This window comes from Zonotrichia leucophrys, chromosome 8, assembly GCF_028769735.1.
Source record: "Zonotrichia leucophrys gambelii isolate GWCS_2022_RI chromosome 8, RI_Zleu_2.0, whole genome shotgun sequence".
NCBI lineage: Eukaryota > Metazoa > Chordata > Aves > Passeriformes > Passerellidae > Zonotrichia > Zonotrichia leucophrys.
Genome location: NC_088178.1, coordinates 3,166,200 through 3,186,917, shown reverse-complemented (window position 1 = coordinate 3,186,917; position 20,718 = coordinate 3,166,200). Strand labels below are relative to the sequence as shown.

Sequence of the window (20,718 nt, the reverse complement as noted above, 5' to 3'; positions counted from 1 at the left end):
TATTTTACTATAATAAAATAATTACAATTTTTCACAGAGGAATCTAGGGCACTAGGCTATGGTTCATAAAAACACTTGCTTTGGCAAACATTTTACCACTCAAAATAAGAAGCAATTATTTAAAATTATAAAATCTCTTTTGCACAATGTTGCAAACCTTATTTTAAGTACTGGCACCGTTCCTGAATGTGTCTGAGCACACCATCACCTCCATGGAACACAGTTTAAGTCTTGTCAGATTTGCCCACTCGAAACTTTGTTGTGAATATTTTAAACATAGGCTGTTGCTGTTGAGCCTTTGCTGCTAGTTGTAGAGGTGGCATGTATTTATACTACATTTGCAGGGAAAGAATTTATTTTTCATCCTTCATTTCTAATGAAGAAAGATACATGGTTTGTGGGTATCCAAAGAACAATCCACAGGTCTTTCTTAAGTACTATTAAACAACATGCTAGTAAGGGATGTTAGGTGCTTGTGCTAGTGGGTCTTTAATTGCAATCAGCAGAAGCAAACCCTAAATAATAAAATTCTTTGCTGTTAGCTGCAAAAATGCTTTTGCACGAAATGTCACTTGCTATAAATTCCCTACATTTGCTCTTTTACAATAAGCACAAATGATACCCATTAGCTCAGCAGCAACCATGCTCAGCTTGGTCTTTTCAAGCTTGTTCTAAGAAGCAAGAGTGATTTAATGTTCAGTGACTTTTGTTTGGAGGCTGCCTGTGTGCCATAGTGTTCTGTGCCTTGTGGGTGTCCCCTTGTCCCTCCAAAAAACCCCCTGTAACTGATAGCTGAGTGTTCTGGGGCTGCTCCAGGTATCCACACATCCCTGAGGAAGGGAAACTGCTTTTTCCCAAGAAATGATTGCACTTCCTTCAAATGTGTTTGCGTTTTATTCTGTACCAGTTTTCCTCACTGCTTTTGCTACCTTGTGTTGATGTGTCCTCTTGTGCTGTACAAACCTTGTAGGGTGGGTGTATTAACACCAGATGGACCTTTCAGATGTCAGGGTCATTGTAACAAATACTCAGCTCAGTCCTAGTTACAAATTTGTAATGTTATTTAGACTCCCTGTCTGTATAAAGAATTCATTTCATCCCAGAGAGGTTTTTTCCAGACTTGCTCCTGCTGTGCCCATTGTTACCTGAGTGTGTGTGACAGCCTGCAAGATCAGGTGAGCTCCAAAGTTGAAAACTCTTTCCCCAGAATGAACTGTGTGCTCATTCTGCCCAAATCTGTCCCTTACAGAAAACACTCTGTCTTGGCCTCTGGTGCAGGGTATTTCCTTTGTGCCAGCAGTTCCTCTTGGAATGGTCTCTAAATTCAGGATGATTTCTGTCTCAGAGTTTAATGCACACACTACAACAGATACTTGGGTAAGTTTACATCCTAGTCCCTAGGAATCTCCTTTGGTGTTAAATGCAGTTTTCCTTCATCCAGCTGGATTTGAGATGGCAAAGATAGTGGAAGTTCTCACCCCTGGAGAGCAGAGATGTGACAATGCTCTTGGTAGAACACCTATCAGTATGGTTTGGGGCTTTCTTTTTTTTGACAAAGAGTTGTTGGAATCCTTCTGGCAACCCCATCTTGTATTTCTGCTGAATTCTGACTGTTTTGTCATCTGCATGCTACCTGCCATGTGGCACATTTCATGTACTTGTTTGGCAAAGGAGAGGAAAATACATCCATGTTCTGCTTTAAAAATAGTGCTGCCGTCTGTAAGACCACTTGTGTTGTGTGGGGGGACTGCCGTGCTAACACTGTCTCTGGAGGCAGATTGATAGCTCCAGAATTGCAGCTTTGGGCTCTGTGTGTGTGAATCAAGTGATAAAACAGCCAGGAAACCTGAAAATTAATTCATATGTTCTGTGTAAGTTTGCTGGGGGGGGGGGGCTTTACTCTTTTGGACTACTTTTTGGTTAAAAATTACCATTATTACAGAGGAAGGGCAAGAAGCTTCATGAGAAGCTGAGTTGACTCCAGTGGGTTAAAAGAGGTGGCTGGACCTTGTTTCCCAGGAACAGAGGCTGTTTCCAACCCAGGGCAGTGGATACCAAACCAGAAGCAAGTAACTCTTGTTGGCAGCATCATCAGAGAGCCACAGAGGGCAGGCACACGAGTAGCATTGCTATCAGGAATATAAATAAATATACATTTGTCTGTATATCGGAACCAGGGTGGTTTAGTGTTGGTAAACATGCAGGTTTTTCAGTTTGAGATGTTTCTTTGAGCTTAGTTGTGATCTTTGTCCTTCAGGAGGCTCTGTGGATATTTTGCTTGTGTCTCTGGCTTATATTTCCACTTCATTCATTCCATCCTGTCCCTCCTAACCCATCCCTGTGTTCTTTCATGGCTGTAATGAATTAATGATTTTATGTAAATGTGCTGTTTGATGGACTGAGGAGGTGTGCCTTGGGACTTGTTTAAGCTATCACATAGGAAATGCATCATCTGCTTCATGTTTTCTGCAATTGCACTCGGTTTCATTTTTCCTTTATTGCTTTTTTTTCTTCTCTAATTCTTTCCCCCTTCAAAGCAGTTCTTTAAGCATGTTTAGACCTCTTGCCTGGTTTTGAGGATTTAATTCTATTTTTCCATCCCTGTTCCCCACCCCCTTATTTTCCACCCTAAATGTGAAGGGTTTAAAGCAACCATCCCTGCATTACATACCTGATTGCTATTCAGTTCCCAGGGGAGAGGCACTGAGAGCTAAATGCAAGGGCTGGAGGTCTGGGCTCTCTGGTTAGAGTCACTGAATGTCACTAATTAGAGCAGAGTAGTCACTTCCATATTTATTCATGTTTCAGAGCATTTAGTGAATCAATTGAGTGAATGAACTGGGGCAGCTTCAGTTCTTCTTGTGTTGAATTTGCTGAAGGACCAACCCCCAAACCTTACATACTTAACCCCCAAAATATTGAGGTTGGTTCTTTGTGTCTTGCTGGTGCAGACCAGTATGGATGTAACAAAACTTCATTTCTGTGTGACTTTTACATGAAGGTTTTTCCCCTCCCCTGTGGAAAAGGAGCTGATTCCTGCCTCTGAGATACTTGCCAAAAATAAAAATAATTTATTCTGGTGCGAAGAAAATAATGTTACCTTTAAGGCCATCCTCACTGTTCTTGATGGAGTAATTTGCCTAAAGCTTAAATTAAAATCCTGGCAGGACTTGAAACCAGGACAACAACCACTTGTGCTGGTGCACGAACAAACCACCCAGAACAACCTTGGTGGATTTTTTTAGCCGGTGCAGATGGATTTCCCCCGTAAACACCTTGAAGTGTTGCCTTTCACCAAAATCCCATCTGAATTTAGCTCCTAACTGATAATAGCTCATTTGCAGGGTGGGAGCAGGCTGGTGACAGCCTCCTGGTGCCCCCTCCCTGGGAGATTTGCATTCCATCTGCTCTGGCTGTTGATTAGCAGCATGCCGGCTACATGAGCAGTGCTTCTGGATGCTGCGGTCATCTGTTGTGATAAAATTCTTCTGTGAGGACACAGCCACAGAGCTCAAAGCATGCTGTGGGCACTGAGGATATCCATTTTGGGGCTTGCTGCTCTGGGGAGCTTGGCTGGAACGTGCATGGCTGGTTCCAGGTTTCCCAGAGCACGACCAAGGCTTTGGTGGACAGAACTTCTCCAAGCTTTGGTGGACAACACTCTGAGCTCCTCCTGCTTCCTGCAGCTGCACTTTGGGGTGTTTGTCCCTCCCATAATAGTTGTATCACCCATACTTCAAATAAGGATCAATCTTTAATTTTACAGTTTTTACAAAGAAGATTTAAAGTCAACCAGAGCTTCAAAGTGGCAGAGTCTCATTAAGTGCTGCCTGGCAGAGTTGCTGTGTACAGCACACAGGTTTCTTTGGAAAGATATCCCATGTTTTTACAGATGTTTTTTTGTTCAAGTTTATTGGAAGTCCTGTTGTTCTGTCCTTTTGCACAGCTGGTGCTGCAATTGGGACTTAAATTTAGGCTTTTTGCCACTGTCAGGAATAGGAGTAAAATAGAATTAAATGTGGTGGCTCTGTAACACGTCCTTTGAAATGTAAATAAGAAGTGACTTAGGAAGTTGGGCCATTGAGGTTTTTACCCTCAGCATACCTCGAGTTTGTGTTTGGATGCAAGACCTTTCTGTTGGCAGTTACTTCTGCAGTTTGTGTATTCCCTTCCCACCAGGTTTTGTTTGGGAAGTAATAGAAATTACTGAATGGTTCCTTTTGCCTTTTTATTTAGCAAGTGCCAGCAGTGCTGTGCATTGAGCCTGGCGGGAGAAAAATCACATGCCTCTCAATCTTTCTTCTCATTTGGGGTATAAAAATCCTTTTCAGAAGGATTCATTCCAGTTCCAGTCTGGCAGGGATGCTCCAAGAGGAGATACCCAGCCCGTGTGGTTTCTGGCTAGGGACTTGTGCTGTGCAAAATGAAAGAGATTAACTTGGAAAACAGACAAACAAACAAGTGCAGTCCTGATCTCTGCTGCATTTTAATCTTAAACTAAAATTACCCCTGGAACACAGTAGCTCTGTTGAGGAGTTGAAGTGGGCATTTCAAATCAATCCCTTGGAAAGACTATTTCTTCTCCCCTTGAAGGAAGGACATTTAACTGGAGCTTATTCCTTCCATGTACTTAAATCATAGCAAAGTGGCATCTGAGGAATGCTGCTTTTGCTTGAATTGGATTTAAACAAACCCTTTAAGTGCAGGGTTGAGCAGAAGGGAAGGCAAGGGATGCTACCTGAGCATAGGGAGAAAACAACTCCAAACTTGTGGGGACCTGCACTTGTGGAGAGCTTCTGCTTATCTTGAATTTACCACAGTGTCTCCAGGCAGGCTTCAGCCCATGTGGTTTAATTAATACAGCAGGGTAGGGCTCAGCTGGGTGGCTGTGCACTGCATGAGCAAGGGGGAATATAACCTTGGGTAGGCTTTGTAGTGTTGTGGAGAGGCTCCTCCAACATCTGTTGCTGTAATAATGTAAGAATTAAAGCAGAAGAATTGCTGCCTTGAGTGGAGAAGCAGCTACCTTAATGTTAATTTGCTGGTGTTTTAGCTAGAATTATATAATTTAAAAAGACAAATATTGGTTTAAATTGTGCAAAATGTTTAGGAGGATGCTGTTGTAAACATTTATGAGAACTAACAATCTGTTCTGTTCCTGAACATCATCTGACTGTAAGGCCCTCTGGTAAAATCTTGCACAGAGCCCCTCTCAAGCCCTGTGTCATTGCTCTGAGATACCTCAAAAATACATGTTTCTTCATCTGATAATTGCTTGCTTATTATCTTCTTGCCAACTGTTTGCCTTTACTAGCTAGTAAAATAAAAAAGGAGGAATGAATTTGAGTAGTGTTGGCTCCCTGGGGGGAAATGAAACCATTGAGAGCACGTTTGAAGTAGGTTTGTCTTTGTGCCATGTGCTCACTGTACTCCATACAGAGAGCCTGTTGTTGTTTCTGCATCATTTGTTTTGTCTTTCTGCTTGTTCTTAATATTAATTGAAGTCTTTCCCAAGACAGTTCTGTTAATCTTCCTTTTGTCATTTCCCTCCTACTCCTGCCCTCAATATCTCCAATGAACACGTTCTCCTGTGTCTGAAAAGAGCTCTAAAAGTAGCATTATTGTTGCTTTTTTAATGGTGATGGTCCATTTATTCACCTGTTAGGTTTTTTTTTCTCAGCAATGCTAATGTTTCTAATTGTTTGCTTAGCATCTGAATTTTATATGTGCTGTAATTGTTATAAGGATGCAAACAGTTTCCTGCAGTGATGGGTATATCTCTTATCAGCTCCAATTATGCAAAATGTTTTCAATTAGCTGTAATTCCCTTCCCTGGCTCCCCTCAGACACAGGGAGCTGAGCAGGGTCTCTCCAGGGACACCGGTGTGCTTTTCTGGAGCTGCCTTTCCCCTTGCACATCCCATCCTGCCCCGGCAGCCTGAGGGTCAGGGAACACACCCTGCTACTCCTTATGTTTTACTAAAGTTAAAATACTCCCAACCACACCATTTCCCTGAAAGTTTCCAGTGTTTTAAAGGAGGAAATATTCACTCCATCTCTATAATCCCACAGTTTAGCCATCAGCAGTGGGAACACCCTCAACTGTGAAGCTTTTCCTTGAGCTGTGCAGAGCCAGGGAAGGTGGTAAAGTGCTTTTTACAGTTCTGGTAGCCACCAAAGAGGGATGCTTTGGTAGATGGACTGATGGCCAAATGTGGAAGGGCAATTTCTGTGGTGTCTTTGCACAGATCAGTTGCTGAGCACTGACCAAAATGTTCCTGTAAGCCTCTGTGTCTGGTGGAAGGTGTCCCTGCCCATGGCAAAAGGGCTGGAATGAGATGGCCTTTAAGGTCCTTTCCAGCCCAAACCCAAGTTCAATCTGTTTTAATTCAATAATCCAGACATTTCCCGTGCTTGTATCAAGGGTATGGGCATGTGAGTCCAGCTCCAGTGAGTTTTGTTGGCTTCTCCAACATCTCCTTGTCAGCTGAGCTGTGTGTGGGGCGGTGCCTTGAGCCATCTCCCCTCTCAGGAGTCCAGGCAGGTGATGTGATGTTCCATTTCAGTCAGTCCTGCTCTGCTGCCAGAGCAGGAATCTCACTCTCAGCACCTCCTCCCTGCATGCAAGCAGTTCTGTCAGAGGGCTAAACCACAGCAAAGGACTTTATTGATCAGTTTGGTTTTTAATGCCTCTCAGTTTTAATGCTGGCTTGTTCTTTAAATACCAGATTAACTTCCTGAGCTGGTTCACTGTGGATAAGCAGCAGCACCAGAGCAAGGAAAAGGGCATCATATGTGTGTGGGCAAGAGAGGGCACAAGGGACACCCATAACTGCTGCTAAAATTCCCCATAACTCCTTCTCCATGTAATTTTCCTAGGAAAAATTCAATACATATATCCATAAAAAATGCACTGTATCAATGTTCCTTGAACTGACTGTAATCTCAGTTTTGTTTCAATTATTTTCGTCTTGTGGTTATGTCAGATGCTCTGACAGTTTTTTGTGCAGTTTTAATGAGAAGGAAATTGTTGCTGCTCAGTAAAATTCTGGAAGTAAAACTATGAAAGCTGGAGGCTCAATAAAAGGAGCATAAACAGTAATTTTATTATGAAGCTTTATTTCCTGACAGAAACATTTTTGGCTTGATTAAAATACAATATCAAACTAATCTTTCTTGGTAAATAAGAACACACATTAAAGATTAGAAAGTTTCCTTTAATATCACTTTCCATACAATCTTCTACCTTCATTCAGGAGATGGGGGAGAGAAAGAATATTTGTGGATTTTAGAGTGATGAATTTTTTTAATTTTACTTTGATTTCCTCTTGCTGTGCTGCATTTCCAGTCCCCAAGGTCTTCTCCCATCACTGCTTTGGGGGCTGCTCCAGAATTCCACAATTTAGGGTGATTTTGCCTTGCCTTTCCCGGAGCCTACATTTATATTTAATAAATGTAAAATTTAATTGTTGCTTGGCTGAAAGGTTGGGAGATTTGTCCTGATAATCAGCAGAGGGTTTGCTGAATGCACTGAGTTTTTCCAGGCTGGAGGGAGAGGTGGAGAAGGTGACTGTATAGAAAAATTTAAGTTTGATCTCTGAGCACCTGATTTGATATCAGCAATTCTGGTCTTGGTTTTCCATGCTGCTTGTGTGGTTTTCTTTTATATTTATCTTCTTGGTTTAAGGAACAAACTGAGCAATTTAGGGAAGTGTCCTTCCATCCATGTGTTTTCCAGACAGGTTTGTAGCTTCATAAAACACAGCTGTTGGTGGCCCTGTCACTCATGAAAAGGGAAAAAATATCACCTTGAATACAACATTGCTCAGATTAAAGGCTGATTAAGAGGGAATGTAATGGATTTTTCCCTTTTTTTCTTGTTTTCTTTCTTCTCTGGGGATTTTTCTAGCTTCTAGTTGCTTCTGTAACTCTATTTCTTCAGGAAGGTTCCAACTCTCATAGGTGCCCTCCTCACACAGGGCACCACTAAATGTTGAGTTTTATCTTTTTGTTGTTGCTGTTAAGGTTGAGATTAAATGTGTGAGATGGTATTTTTTGTTTGGACTTAGATGTTTATTAATTCTTACCTATATTACAGTCTCACAAGTCGTGGGTTTGATAGTATTTCATTCTAATTAGCTAAAAATGGAGATGTATTTCTCTTTCTACAAGGGTTTATGGATAAACTGTCTAATTGAGAAATGATACTTAAATTGTTTTTAACTTAATAACTAACTACTCGTGGCTTGTAATGTGGACTTTTTTATTTAATTATACAATGCTACTTGAACTCATGAAGAAGAAGGTGAAGAGGAAGGTAAAGAAGAAGGACGAGTTTCTGCTCTAAAACTTCTATCTTGCTGCATATTCTAAAACCTTAAACTAAGTTTTCCACCATATGATATTGCACACTTGTGTTGTATCCATAATCTCAGTTTTACCACTCAATTTTGGAAGCCTTCTCCACGGCCTCAGGTCAATGCAGTGTTCTCTTGAGGATCAGAGCCTGGCAGCACAGAAAATCTGAAATTCTCAGCATCCAGGGTTCCAGCAGGAGTGAGCTGTTGTCTCATTTAGCACCAACTAGAGATGCAGAGGACAGTTCAAATCTCACCCATAAGAGGCTGGAACATCTCTGCTTTCCTGCACCTCTGGTGTGCAAGCTGTGCCGTGTGTTTTTGTGCAACCACATTGCTGCTCTCTGTCCGGTTTTCGGCTGTTTGGAGGGCCTGGAAAGGCCCGGAGTGGCCTTGGGGCAGCCCGCGTTCCAAAGGATGAGAAGAGGCTTCAGTTCTTTTCTCAGTCTCTGTGTTTATTAATTGTTTATCTAAAAGATTTTCTCTCGGCCCGACAGAGCTCTGCTCAGCAGCCAGCCATGAGCACACTCCCCTCCCTCCGGGCGGTCACCTATCTTTATACCCAAAGTTACGTATACAATATTTATCATTTTTCCCCAATACCTTTCACCCTTATTGCCCAGTGCACTTTTAGTAATGACCAATCCCAAAGTGCCACCATCACCACAGAAGATGGAGGAGAAGAAGAAGAAGAAGAAGGACAGGACACGCCCCAATTCCTCCATCTTACTTCTCTAAACCCCCCTGTACAGAAATCCTAAACCCTGTGTCTCACTCTCTAACTAACTGATCCCTTCACCATTCACCCCGGTGAAACCCTCCTATCCTCATACAGGTGTCGTCTCCCGTGTAGGATCAAAGTCCAGCCACCAGACACTTCTGGCAACATTCCAGGACTCCCGAGCCCCCCAAGGGTGGTCTCGGTGACACCTCAGTCCTGAGGTGCTGAGATCCCACAGCTCTCCTGCCTTGCTGTAACGAAAAGCAGAGCTGGAGGCAGCAGGTGAGCAGCTGGGGGAATGTCCTGGTGTGATCCTGGTTATCCCACAGAGCTCTGGGATCTCTGTTTGCATCTCTGCCCGCTTGGCACCGCCAGCAGACGTGGCCTGGGCAGGTTCCCGTGTGTTCCAGCTGAGTAACTCAAGCCTGCTGCTCTCCATTCTTTGTCCTGGGGGAAAGGTCAGGGTGAAATGTGACTCTGAGTTCCTGTTGACTGGCTTTCCTTCACCCTGGGCTGTGTGGCAGTGTTTCTGGGCTACTTTATTGGGAGCCTGCTGCAAAAACACATGTGAATCTTCACTTCTTTCCTTGAAAAGAGAGAAATTTCAGGGTGGGGAAAGTGGGTGTTGATGTCCCTGTATGGTGTCACCTGGCAGGTCTGTCATCCTTTATTATCAGGATTTTTATGGTAGCTTTTGAAATACTGCTGGGCATTTGTGCTACTTTTCTTTAATTTTTTAATCACTTTTAAATTTTTTAATAACTTTTTCATTTTCACTTTAATTTTACTTTCACTTTTAATAATTTTTAAATTAATTTTCTTTAATTTTTTTTTTTTAAAGTTTCTGCCTAGCTGCCCTTCGAATCTGAGCTCTACCACATAGGCTCAGTTTTATAATTCTCTCTCTGAATGGTGCAGAAGTGAAGCATTAGTGACTCTCCTGGAATAGCTGACACAGACTGGCACTGCCTTCCTTGCTTCCAGGAGTTATGAGAGGTGGATTCTTGTTTAAAGAAGAGCACCTGGAAACTGCAAAACCTTGGAATTGTCTCCTCACACGTGGCTGCTTTGTGGCCTGGTTTTTCTGCACCTGAAGTTCATAGCAGGACTCTGTCATTGCTTTGGAATCTGTGTTTACAGAGTCACTCCTATAAATAATTTATAGTAGACACTTGGTTGGGTGTCTAGCTTGTAGGCATGTTGTGGAGGTTGCTTTTTCTTTCCAGCCAAACAAACCAGCTGTAAGAATCTGGCTGGTTTTCCTTGTAAGATTTCAGTGATAGAGTCTAAAAACTAAGGCAGCAGGACTTCTATCAATCTGAAAATTGTAATTTCTAAAGGTATTTTGGAATAGGTTTTGTTCAGTCGGGGTTAATTGGTAAAGAACAACAAAATGGTGAAGCAAAACCTGAGAGAACTTGTGTTGGTAACTGGCAGCAGTTAAGGCAATAATTTAATAACCAGATCTAATTTGGGCTAAAGGATTTGTTCAGTGGAGAGCTGTGCTGGCTCACCAAAGCAGGTATAGCCTGCTTTGAATTTTCTTGACATTATTTTTCATATCAGCTAGCTCAAGAAGCTTCTTCCCTGATGATTTGACATTAATTTGAGGTCCACTTTTGGTGGATGGAATAAATTCCAGAAGAGATGCACACCATTACATGTGTAGGGTGGAATAACCTGAACACAGATATTCCTTTATTTGCAAGCAGATTATTTTTTTTTGTTGTTCCTTTATTTATTTGGCTTCCTTCTTCTTCCTACAGCAAGAATAAGTCCTAGGAAGAAATTTTTATAGCATGTGAAAGTCTGTACAAGCAAACTTTTATTTGTCCCAAGATAGGACATAAAAGTTTCAGTAAATAATCCAATTTGCAGCTGACCCAAGTGAGAAAGGGATTTGCCTTGTGGAAAAACTTTTCCTTTGGAAAAACACCCCAATAAACACCAGGAGTGTGAAGATAATCATCTTTGTCCTTGCATTAAGGGACTTTACAGTCTGATTATTTTTACCTGCAGAATTTCGCTGTGCTGTGTAAAAAGGTTGGGGAAATGAGAATTTTGGTGCTGCAGATCTGTCAAGGGTATGAGAGAATTGTGATGGTTGAATAGACAGACAAAGCTGATGGGATTTTGGAGACAGATCTATGTTTTCATTATAGTGACCCACTTTTTAGTGTCTTGAGTAGCAATAAAAGTGGCTTTTTCTTCTTTTTTCCCTAGTGTGCCACTGGGCCTAGAAGTCTAAGCAGTTACTGTCTTTATAGAATCAAGAAAATTAATTGTTTTCTAATTTTTTACTAATTGTTTACTAATTGTAATTAACAAAAAATTGTTAATTTTTCATAACAGATCTGTTGCTGTAGTCCTAGTTGAGTGCTGGGTACAGCATGTGGAAAAATTAAAAAAAATTAGTGTATTCAAAGTGGCGCTGATGTTAAACTTGTGATCACGTGTTCAGTATTATTTGATGTGTTTAATGCCAATGTTGAGCTTGATTTTTATTTTTATTTCACTGACTAGATTTCAGATGCCTCCTCATAAATCAAATTGCCTCCTCGGTAGCTAAAGTGTTGAAATAATATTACTCAGATAGAGCTGTTTTGTGGCAAACAGAAGGTGATTCAGAGAACTACACCTGTGCTGATCTCACAACAAAGCTAATTAATCTTTTTTAATTAAATGCTCTTTAAAATTCAGCATGATAAAGAGTAGAGGACTTATTAAAAATGATTATTTTAAAGGGCACTGCTCTAAAAAAATACTTTTCCTGGTGTGTTCTTGCAAGGGAGTGAGTGATGCTGATCATTTGTTTATAGACTACAGCTGCAGAAAATGAGATTAAATGAAAAGTTGAGAGGAGCACTGAGAATTGAGTGCTTGGGACAACTTAGGGATGTAATTTGGATGTTATTTTTTCAGCTTCAAGTTCTGTTTTAGGTGTGCCAACATCTGAGCTGTCTGCAAATCTAAAAATTAGGGGGAGCAGATCTAGATTGCTGCTGCTTTGGGCTTTGCAAGTAAAAGCAAGAGATTTGCAGGCTTCCTGTGGGTTTTTATTTAATTCAGGCCGGGGAATCCATGGGAGGCTGAGGTCTGGAGGGTGCAGTATTGATCAGACAGCCTGCCTGGAGCTGAGGGTGAATGGAGTAGGAATGCTATAGAAAAGGAACAAAAGGAAGGTTAGGCCAGCCCTCCCTGGCAGCTGGAGCTGGATGCCTTTTAGAAACAGCCCCTGTTGTCATGGAGCTCCTGAAGCCAAGGCCAGGGCTCTGGCACTGCGATTTTCTCATGGCAAAACAGCCTTGTCCTGTCCTAGCCTTGGGGGGGAATAAATAAAGGAATAAATAAATAAATAAAGGCAGTAGCCTTGACAGCACTTGTCTATTATTGCAGCTCAATGGCTGAACTGCAGGGGGACCAGCACCAGCCTTTTCTTCACAGAGATTCCTGATTTTTAAAATTTATTTATTTATTTTAAAGCCTGGCATCTACCCTGGCCTGCAAAATATCTTTTACAAGGCAGCATTTGGCATTTGGAGAGGGATTTTGAATAGTTTATGTAGGACTTGCTCTCCTCTGAGTCAGCAGTGTTTTGAGGTTGAGATAGAGACCTGAATTCCTAATCTCAAGGGTTTTGGAAGGGCTTCCAGTAGGAGCTGGTTTGTGTTCAAAGCCCATTTTCCTGTTCTAAACTTCAGATTATGGTCAAACTGTTCAACACACTTATTTATAATTCCTTGAACTGGTCAATAGTTTACAAAACAAGATACTAGTAGTGTTATTTGGCATTGATTATGTTAGTTTACCTCTATGTTGCTTTACTGAACTTTTAGAAGGTGCTGTTTTGTTTGCACAGAAATATTCATGCTTGACTTTACGGACAAAAAGTATATTACATGCTTAAAGAGATTTTGCTTTTGTTTTTTGGGGTTTTTTGTTTGGTTGGTTTTTTTTAATCCTTTGGTAGTGACAGAAGTTTAAAAACTTGCTTGGTGTTACTATTATTTTATGAATGTACTGAAACATAAAAGCAAGCTGTGGTGGAAGAGGTTTGGAAGAGGAAAGCAGTGAACCTGTGTGCTTTTATTTCTTTATGGTTTATTTTTTAAGTGCAGGAAATGATGGCTCCCCCATGTCAGAAAGCACCTCTAGATAAACTTTTCTGCTAGACCTGGGTAAACTCTTTGTGCTGGAGAATCTGCCTTTCAGGTCCATCTTAAAGAGTCAGCTCTGCTTTGGTACCTCCTGATTATTATTACTTGCATTTGTGTGCTTAATATCAGAGCCAAACCAGAAGAATCTAAATGTTGAAATTTTGTATTTAAATATTCTCTTGAGGTTGGTTTTACCTAGAAATTGATGCTAAAAGAAAAAGATTTCTTAGTTATGACAGTCCAATATGTGTATGTGAGAGTGAATAAAACTTCACTGTAGTCATTTGTCTTCTCAATTTAATAACATTTATTTCAACATCTGTTTGAATCTGGTAGAATCAGCATCCCTGGAAGTGTTCCAAAAACATGGATGTGTCACCTGGAGACATGGTTTAGTGGTGGGCTTGGCAGTGATTGGATTCACTCATCTTAATCCAACCTGAAGCAATTCTGTGGTTCTGTGGTCTGCTTCTCAACGTTGTTGAGACCATAATAAAATCTTAATTTTCCTGTTTGTGTTAACACTAACCCTTGCAATCTGTGAGAGTGTATAAAGATTCAGGGGCTGCAACTATGGGAGAGTATGAAGAGTCTGCTCTGCTTCAGCATTAGGAACATTTGGTTTTTGACAGTACTGAAATTGGTAATTATAGCCTGTCTTGATTTTTTTTTTTACTCATTAAACTAATTTCTTAATTACTAGAAAATGCATTCTGTCTTTGAGATTCTGCACTATATTCTTTATTACAACAAGGTGACTGAATAGCTGCTTTAATTTCAAGTTTTGACTTTAATTATGGAATTGTATGTAGTTCTTGCAGAAGAACTAAAGCTGTTCCAGAGCAATGGGGTGAAAAAGAGTTGTGGATCTGATGACAATCATTATCATTTAGGCCTTTTCCTTTCAACTTTGCTGATGAGAAAAGCTATTATTTTCCAGGAGGGAAGCTTCCACACAGTTTTCTGTGTGGATTTCTGTATGGATTTTAGTTTGTATTGTTTGTATTTGAAGGATTAGCCTGATGACAAGGTGGGAATGGTGGCTGAAGGCAGTGAGTCCTCCTGGAAGATCAGGTGAAGGCTTCAGTTAAAACCTTGTTTTTTTCCTTCTGAACACAAATGTTTGCCAAGTTAGAGTGAACACTTAGGGTCAGCTTCGGTCTTTGAGGCAAAAATGGAGTTGTGAGGTCTGAAATAGCACTTGGAGGATCAAAAAGATGATGGGAACTTTGGCCAGGGTGCTGTTATGAGCGTGTCCTTCTCTGTCTTGGTGCAATTCCTTTGATAAGCCAATATGTGTTCCCTCCAGCCCTTTGGACTTGGTTGTTCTTCTTCCTCTGCATGGCAAAGGTGGTGGATTTGCTCTGAAGAACTATTTCCACTTGTAAAATTGTCCCTATGTCCTTCTGTTCCAACTTCTTTGTTTTTCTATTTTGTTTTGTAGACACAGATGAGGACACGGTGAAAAGATGTTTTGCCACGTTTGAAGAGAAATTCTTCCAAACCTGTGAGAAAGAACTTGCCAAAATCAACATTTTCTATTCAGGTAAAGTGCTTATTTTGTGTGTATTTGTGGAAAATTCAACAACAGAAAAAGGGCCTGAAGGTCCCAAACTTTCAGGATAACCACAGTGGTGAGGCAGGTCTGCCATCAGGTAATTAGAGGGTGAGTTTGTGTGGAAAACTGCTCTGGTTTAATCACAGATCTGGAGCTCAACCCTGGTATTAACCTGGCTAACCCTGCCTGGAGGGAGAGTGAATGGCAGGTGATTTCATTTCTTTGAACTTTCAAGGTATCCTGCTGAACTTTATGGAGATGCTCTTCAAACTAAAGGGCACAGTCTTTCAATTTTTATTTTCTTAACAATCTCCTGGTGACATTTGAGGTGTGCTGAGCCTCCTAGCTGGTGTTTCCTGAGCTTCTGCAGGAACAGCTCTCATGGGCTTGCCTGTGTATGATCATCTTGATGGGTCCAACAAGTTTTTTAACACTGAACTCTCACTGCAACCCCTGCAGCTTTCTGGAGTACAAAATCCAGCAGCAATTGGGTTGTGCCAATTGGGCTATGTATTTTGAGTAAAAATGTTGTGATGATAAGAGTGGACATTTCTAGGTGTCTTATACCAAGTGCTGGTTTTTGTTGTTTCCTCTGCAAAAGTTGCCTTCCCATCCTATGTTTTGAAAACCACTTTAGAGCGGGTTAATTGGAAATTCACCCTGTAAAGTTGCTACAAAAGGCTTGGTGTGCTCTGGCTCCTCCTGCCATTACACTTCAGATGATTTTCAGCCTCTTTTGGTGAGGTTTAAAATGGGGTTTCAGCTAAAAAAGCATTTAAATGTAGATACAGCCGTGCATTGGCTTCCTCTTAATGTGTTGATTTATTAACTTGGTGCTATAAACAGGATTTGCACCACAATATGGTAGCCTTTTTTAGTTCTGATTTGAATCTGATAACAAAGGCACAGCTGAATTGTGCAAAAATATTTTCATAACCATTGGGTGCTGACTTTATTGCTGGCTGTTTCACTGCCAGCCAGGATCTGGGTTGTGAACTTGAGGAGAGCTGAAAGCATGATGGATGCAGTGGCTGAGCACTGCAGCTTCCATCTAGGGAAGTAAATCTCCTTGGGGCTGCCTGTTCCTGCTCTCCCAGCTCCCTGCAGCACAGTGGGTGTCAGGACAAGAGGCAGCTTTTTAGGTAAAATTGATATTTTTTATTAGGTCAGCTGGGTTTTACACTTTATAGACATTTTTCTGCCTGCAGTTCATACGTAGCTACCTCAGAGCACTGCTCTGTGTTGTTTCCCTGGGAGATCTTGTGCTTCTGTCCCAGACCTGAAGGTTTTATGCTCAGAAATTTCCTTTCTGAGCCATATCAGATGCTGTGCACTGGGAGCTAGACTCTGTGCAGGAAGTTCTGTCAATTTAGATGCACAATACAGATTATAATTTCCCCTAATGAGGACCTGCTGCCACACGTGCACCCACATGCACACACCCATTCCAGCATTGTTTAAAATGGCATTAATAACATAGGCTAGGGTTGGTTTTTTGGTTTTTTTTCCCAGCTAGCTGTCATTTCAAAAAGTTCCAGGAGAGAATACATGTAATTTGACAATCTCCTGTGATAAGATTAAAATAAGGCTTTTATTTGCAGAAGAGCGACGTGACTTTCATAGAATGGAAACCCTGTTATTAGGGTTATTAGCATTGAGCTGCAGCAAGAAATGTTCCATCAGTGCTCCCTACCCTTGATCCTGTCAGAAATTTGTCATGTTGGACCCTATTGTAACTCCAGGCATGTGTTGGCTTGGATTATGACCCGGCACATCCTATTTATTATAGGTTTGTTACACAGCTTATTACACCCCTGTCTTTACTACAGTAAATATTGTTCATTTTTCAAGAAAATCAAATTTTCTGTTGATCACTGCTTCATTTCCTCATCATCTTTCCCTAGGCTGAAGGCTCCTCAGTGGGCATCACCCACAGCACAAACAACCTCATCCTCTTGGGGTGGCCTGCTCCTGAACCCCACTTCCTCCATGGAACACTGCTGCAAAAGCCTTTCCTTGCCCTTCCCTGTGTGCTCCCCTCAAATATTCCCTTAATTCCCCAGCCCATCATCCCAGCTCAGTGAAAAGGAAAACTGCCATTAACTAAATCAGATTTGATAAAAAATTTGCATTTTTTTTGACTGTGCTCAAGAAGATCCATCCCCAACTGAAAGACAGAAGAATTGCAGTAAAATTTTCAGATGGTTCCAGCAGAGGAATGCCTAGTAAATGCTGCCTACACTCTTTTTACGAATAGTTCTAATATATTGGAATTATTTTACTAATAGAAATAAAACAGAAGTAGAAAACAACCATATAAAACCCTACACAACAGGTTACAAAAGTTACAAAGCTGGCCTGAGCCACATTTACATCAGTGAAGAAACTGATAAGAGACTAAATAAGCCAAACTACAACCCAGAAACAAAGACTTTTAAGTTTGTAATCTCTTTTAGAACAAGAGATTTTATTGTTTAATATTATTCTTTTTTTTTTTTAGACTAGTAAATACTTTACCTATAAAATAAACAATTTTCCCCACTTTTCTCCAAAGAAGTATTTTTCCTGAACCACTTAAGAAAAAACCTGATTAAATCTACTTTTGATAAACCCCTTCAGTGGTTCTCTCCCACATTTACCCTAAACCAAAACACTATTCAAGTGCTAAAGTTTTGGTTTGTGTTTGGGATTTTCTAGATGACAGGTTTGTTATATTTTAAATCTCCATCATCAAGACTTGGCTAAACAGTAGCCAGCAACATTTCTGTGGTTAATTCAGGAATTGTTATTTGTAGGAAACCCTGGCTTTAAATTGAGAAGCAAAATATTGAACATAAAATGTACAAGTAGGGAAGGGGAGGAATGCTGAAACTAAAATGTGTAGCTGGCAGGAGGTTCAGGCTGTTGATCCCCTCCTGTCTGGTGGAACAGCCTTTGATCACACCCATGCCCATGTAAATTGGGATCTGGGGGGAAATTTTCCTGGTTCCTTGGTGCTACAGTCTTTTTTCCATCATCCTCATGTATGAACTTTGATTTAAACTTGGAAAATGAAGTCAAAAACCAGCTTGGAGCTGCGTAGTGGAGGTGATAACACTTTAGGCTCTTTCAGTCAGGATTTTAGCAGCATTTTTTGGGCCAAGCTGCTGATTTATGGCAAGCACTTTTGTTGAAGTCTGCCACTATTGGGTTTGGATTTCTTGTTAGTCTTGGCCATGAAATTACACTTGAGCTGAGGGCTCTGTGGGCATCAGGTCATGCAAAATGCTGCAACACAAGAGTGGTTCCAGTTTCTAAGCTTTTTTTTTAGCTCTCTTGTGTGGCTTTTTTTAAAGTCACTTTTCAGAATGTTAAATTAGTGATAGACAGTGCTAAATTAGTAGCAGGGGTATATGACACTTCAATGATTTTGGAGTACACTGCAAACTGAGAAATTATTTCTATTCTGCTTTGCTCTTTCCCTGGGCAATTCCCTAGGAGCTTTTCAGAACAGCAGCACACTTTGTTTTGTTTTGTTTTGTTTTGCTTCTGCATTGAGTCTCAATGGTAAAAAAATCATACTTTAATAAGAAGAAATGATTTGTGGATGGGATAACTAGAGTCAGTGCAGGAGAGAGAAGGTGGTGACAGGATGGCTGCTTCTCAGGAGAGGGGCATTTTTTATGGATAGCTGCAGTCATAAATATGAAACATAAATATTTCAAGGCATCATATTTTCTTTAAGCATTGTGTTATTAGGCTGACGGATGTTGGGATTTTTCTGGACATAGGGACAATGGAACAGTGCTTTCAATTGAAAATATTAATTTAAACTCTTCCATATCTACTGATTTGATTTAAAGGAAATTTCAGTGTATCACAGATGGTTTAATAAATGTTTTCAATATAGAGAGTGAACTTCTGAGCTTTATTGATATGAAGGCTTTTCATTTGAACAGATATCTGTTCCTTCTTCCCCAGGGAGTTCCCAAAGTGGGGAGGGATTATTGTTTTGGCAGTCTGATCTTGTTGTGGTAAATATTATGTGGTTGTAGGCTGTGGGCAGACAATCCTCACTGTGGCAATTCTCATTGCCTCTGTTTCTGTGGAAGTTGACAGAGAGGAGTTGCCCTTTCCTGCTTTTTAAATCTTCTTCCTTTAATAAAGTTCATAAGCAAGAAGTTTAGAGTTTCAGGCTCCTCTGTACTTGATTTTCCATATTGATCCCCATTTTCTGTTAGGAAAGGCATTCTCCTTCTGGCAAATACCTTATGCACAAATGTAAAATTATTTACAGAGTAGTTTTGCTCTTAAAATTAAGCAGAATTGAGTTAGACAAAGGAAGAGTAAATCAGAGTAAATCTGAGTGGGGAGCAATTGAGAATTGTCATTGAGTTATGTAAGATAATAATGAAGAGAATTATGCTGACATCCAGGAGGCTGTTGGGGCAGAGCTCTGTGTGGTAGAGGGACCTTGTGGCTCTGTGGTTTGTGGTGCAGTGCTGGGTGGAGGTGGCTCCAACACTGTGAACCTGGTCAGCATCCTCCTGGCCAACACCAGCACCCCATGCTCTGTGACCCTGCTTATCTACAGAGATGCCAAAGCTGTGACTGAAGCTCAGCAGGGGGAAAAAGCCTGGAAGGAACCAGTTGTACAGAACAAAGAGAATGACAATGGTCCTAACTGTGCTAGTTTTACCTTTAAAAGGTTGTTATTTAGCCAAAAATATTGTTTTCTGAGAGTACATAAAGCAGCATGTTGAAAGGAACACCTTCTTCATACTTGAGGTGTGAGGAAGAGAGAGAGAGACTCGTTCTGAAAACACATAAAAATGACATTTCAGTGCAGGCTGATGGCCTCTTTAATCAGTAAATAACAAGGCAATGCTTCTAAAGTGAGGAAAAGAGGGATAAATTATTGCAGTGGATCATGTAGAGCAGCCAGCAGTGTTGTAACTCCTGATCAAAGCAGAGCTGTGTTTGTCTGTCACTGGGAGCTTGGCACAGGGGCCGTGCTGCTCTCTGAGCAACAAAATTCAGTGTCACATTTGAAGTGTGGGGTTTGTCTTCTTTGATTTCCCTACTGTCACATGAAAAGATAGTAAACACCAAGTCAGTAGTGGGTGCACAGATCTGAAAAACGCTTTGCTTACTCACTGTCATGTTTCATAATATTGTCTAACAGGATTTTTCTCTAATGCTCCTGGTTCACTTGATTTATGTGGGAAAGAGGAGCAGCTTTTCTGTTGTGCTCAGAGTAGATGTGTGGTCAGTGCTTTGGTATTTGGATGAGACCCTAAATGAAGCAGAATTTATTTAGGGTCCAGGCAGTGTGGGGAAGCTTGCCCCACTGTCCTTGTGCTGGTCCCCAGGTACCTCTTCCATCCCTAACAGGTATTTGTGTGGTGCTGGACTGAGATCCTGTAGAAATCAAAGCTGGGATGGAAGCTGAGAGGTCTCAGTTCCTGGCTAATGCTGCTTTAGTCTGTGCTGAAGGGACAGCCTCTTGATTTTGACCCTATTAATTGTTTTTTTTTTCTGGAGAAGTTGTGTGTTTTACATAGGTTTAATGAGGAAAGCTTCCTCTTTTTCTCTACCCCTGTGAGACCACATCTGGAGTTCTGCATCCAGGTCTGGGGTTCACAGCACAGGAAGGACATGGACCCAAGAAGGACAAAGACCCATTAGAGTGGGTCCAGAGGACTGGAGCTCCTCTGCTCAGACAGGCTGGGAGAGCTGGGGGTGCTCAGCTGAAGAAGAGAAGGTTCCAGAGATCCCTTACAGCCCCTTCCTGTGGCTAAAGGGTCCAAGAGAGCTGGAGAGGGACTTGTGACAAGGGCTTGGAGTGCCAGGACAGGGGGGAATGGCTTCACACTGACAGAGGGCAAGTTTGAATTAGACATTAAGAAGAAATTGTTCCCCGTGAGGGTGCTGAGACCCTGGCAC

The 20,718-nt window shown here is 41.2% G+C and overlaps 1 protein-coding gene across 2 annotated transcripts in view; it reads left to right on the top strand.

The window, feature by feature from the left end:
* The window catches only part of XPR1 (xenotropic and polytropic retrovirus receptor 1), a 107,496-nt gene that overhangs the window by 53,248 nt on the left and 33,530 nt on the right, over positions 1–20,718 (top strand). For both annotated transcript variants that reach the window (XM_064720481.1, XM_064720480.1), the window contains exon 3: positions 14,680–14,781. In XM_064720481.1, the coding sequence (XP_064576551.1) occupies positions 14,680–14,781 (102 nt within the window). The remainder of the gene's footprint in view (positions 1–14,679; positions 14,782–20,718) is intronic.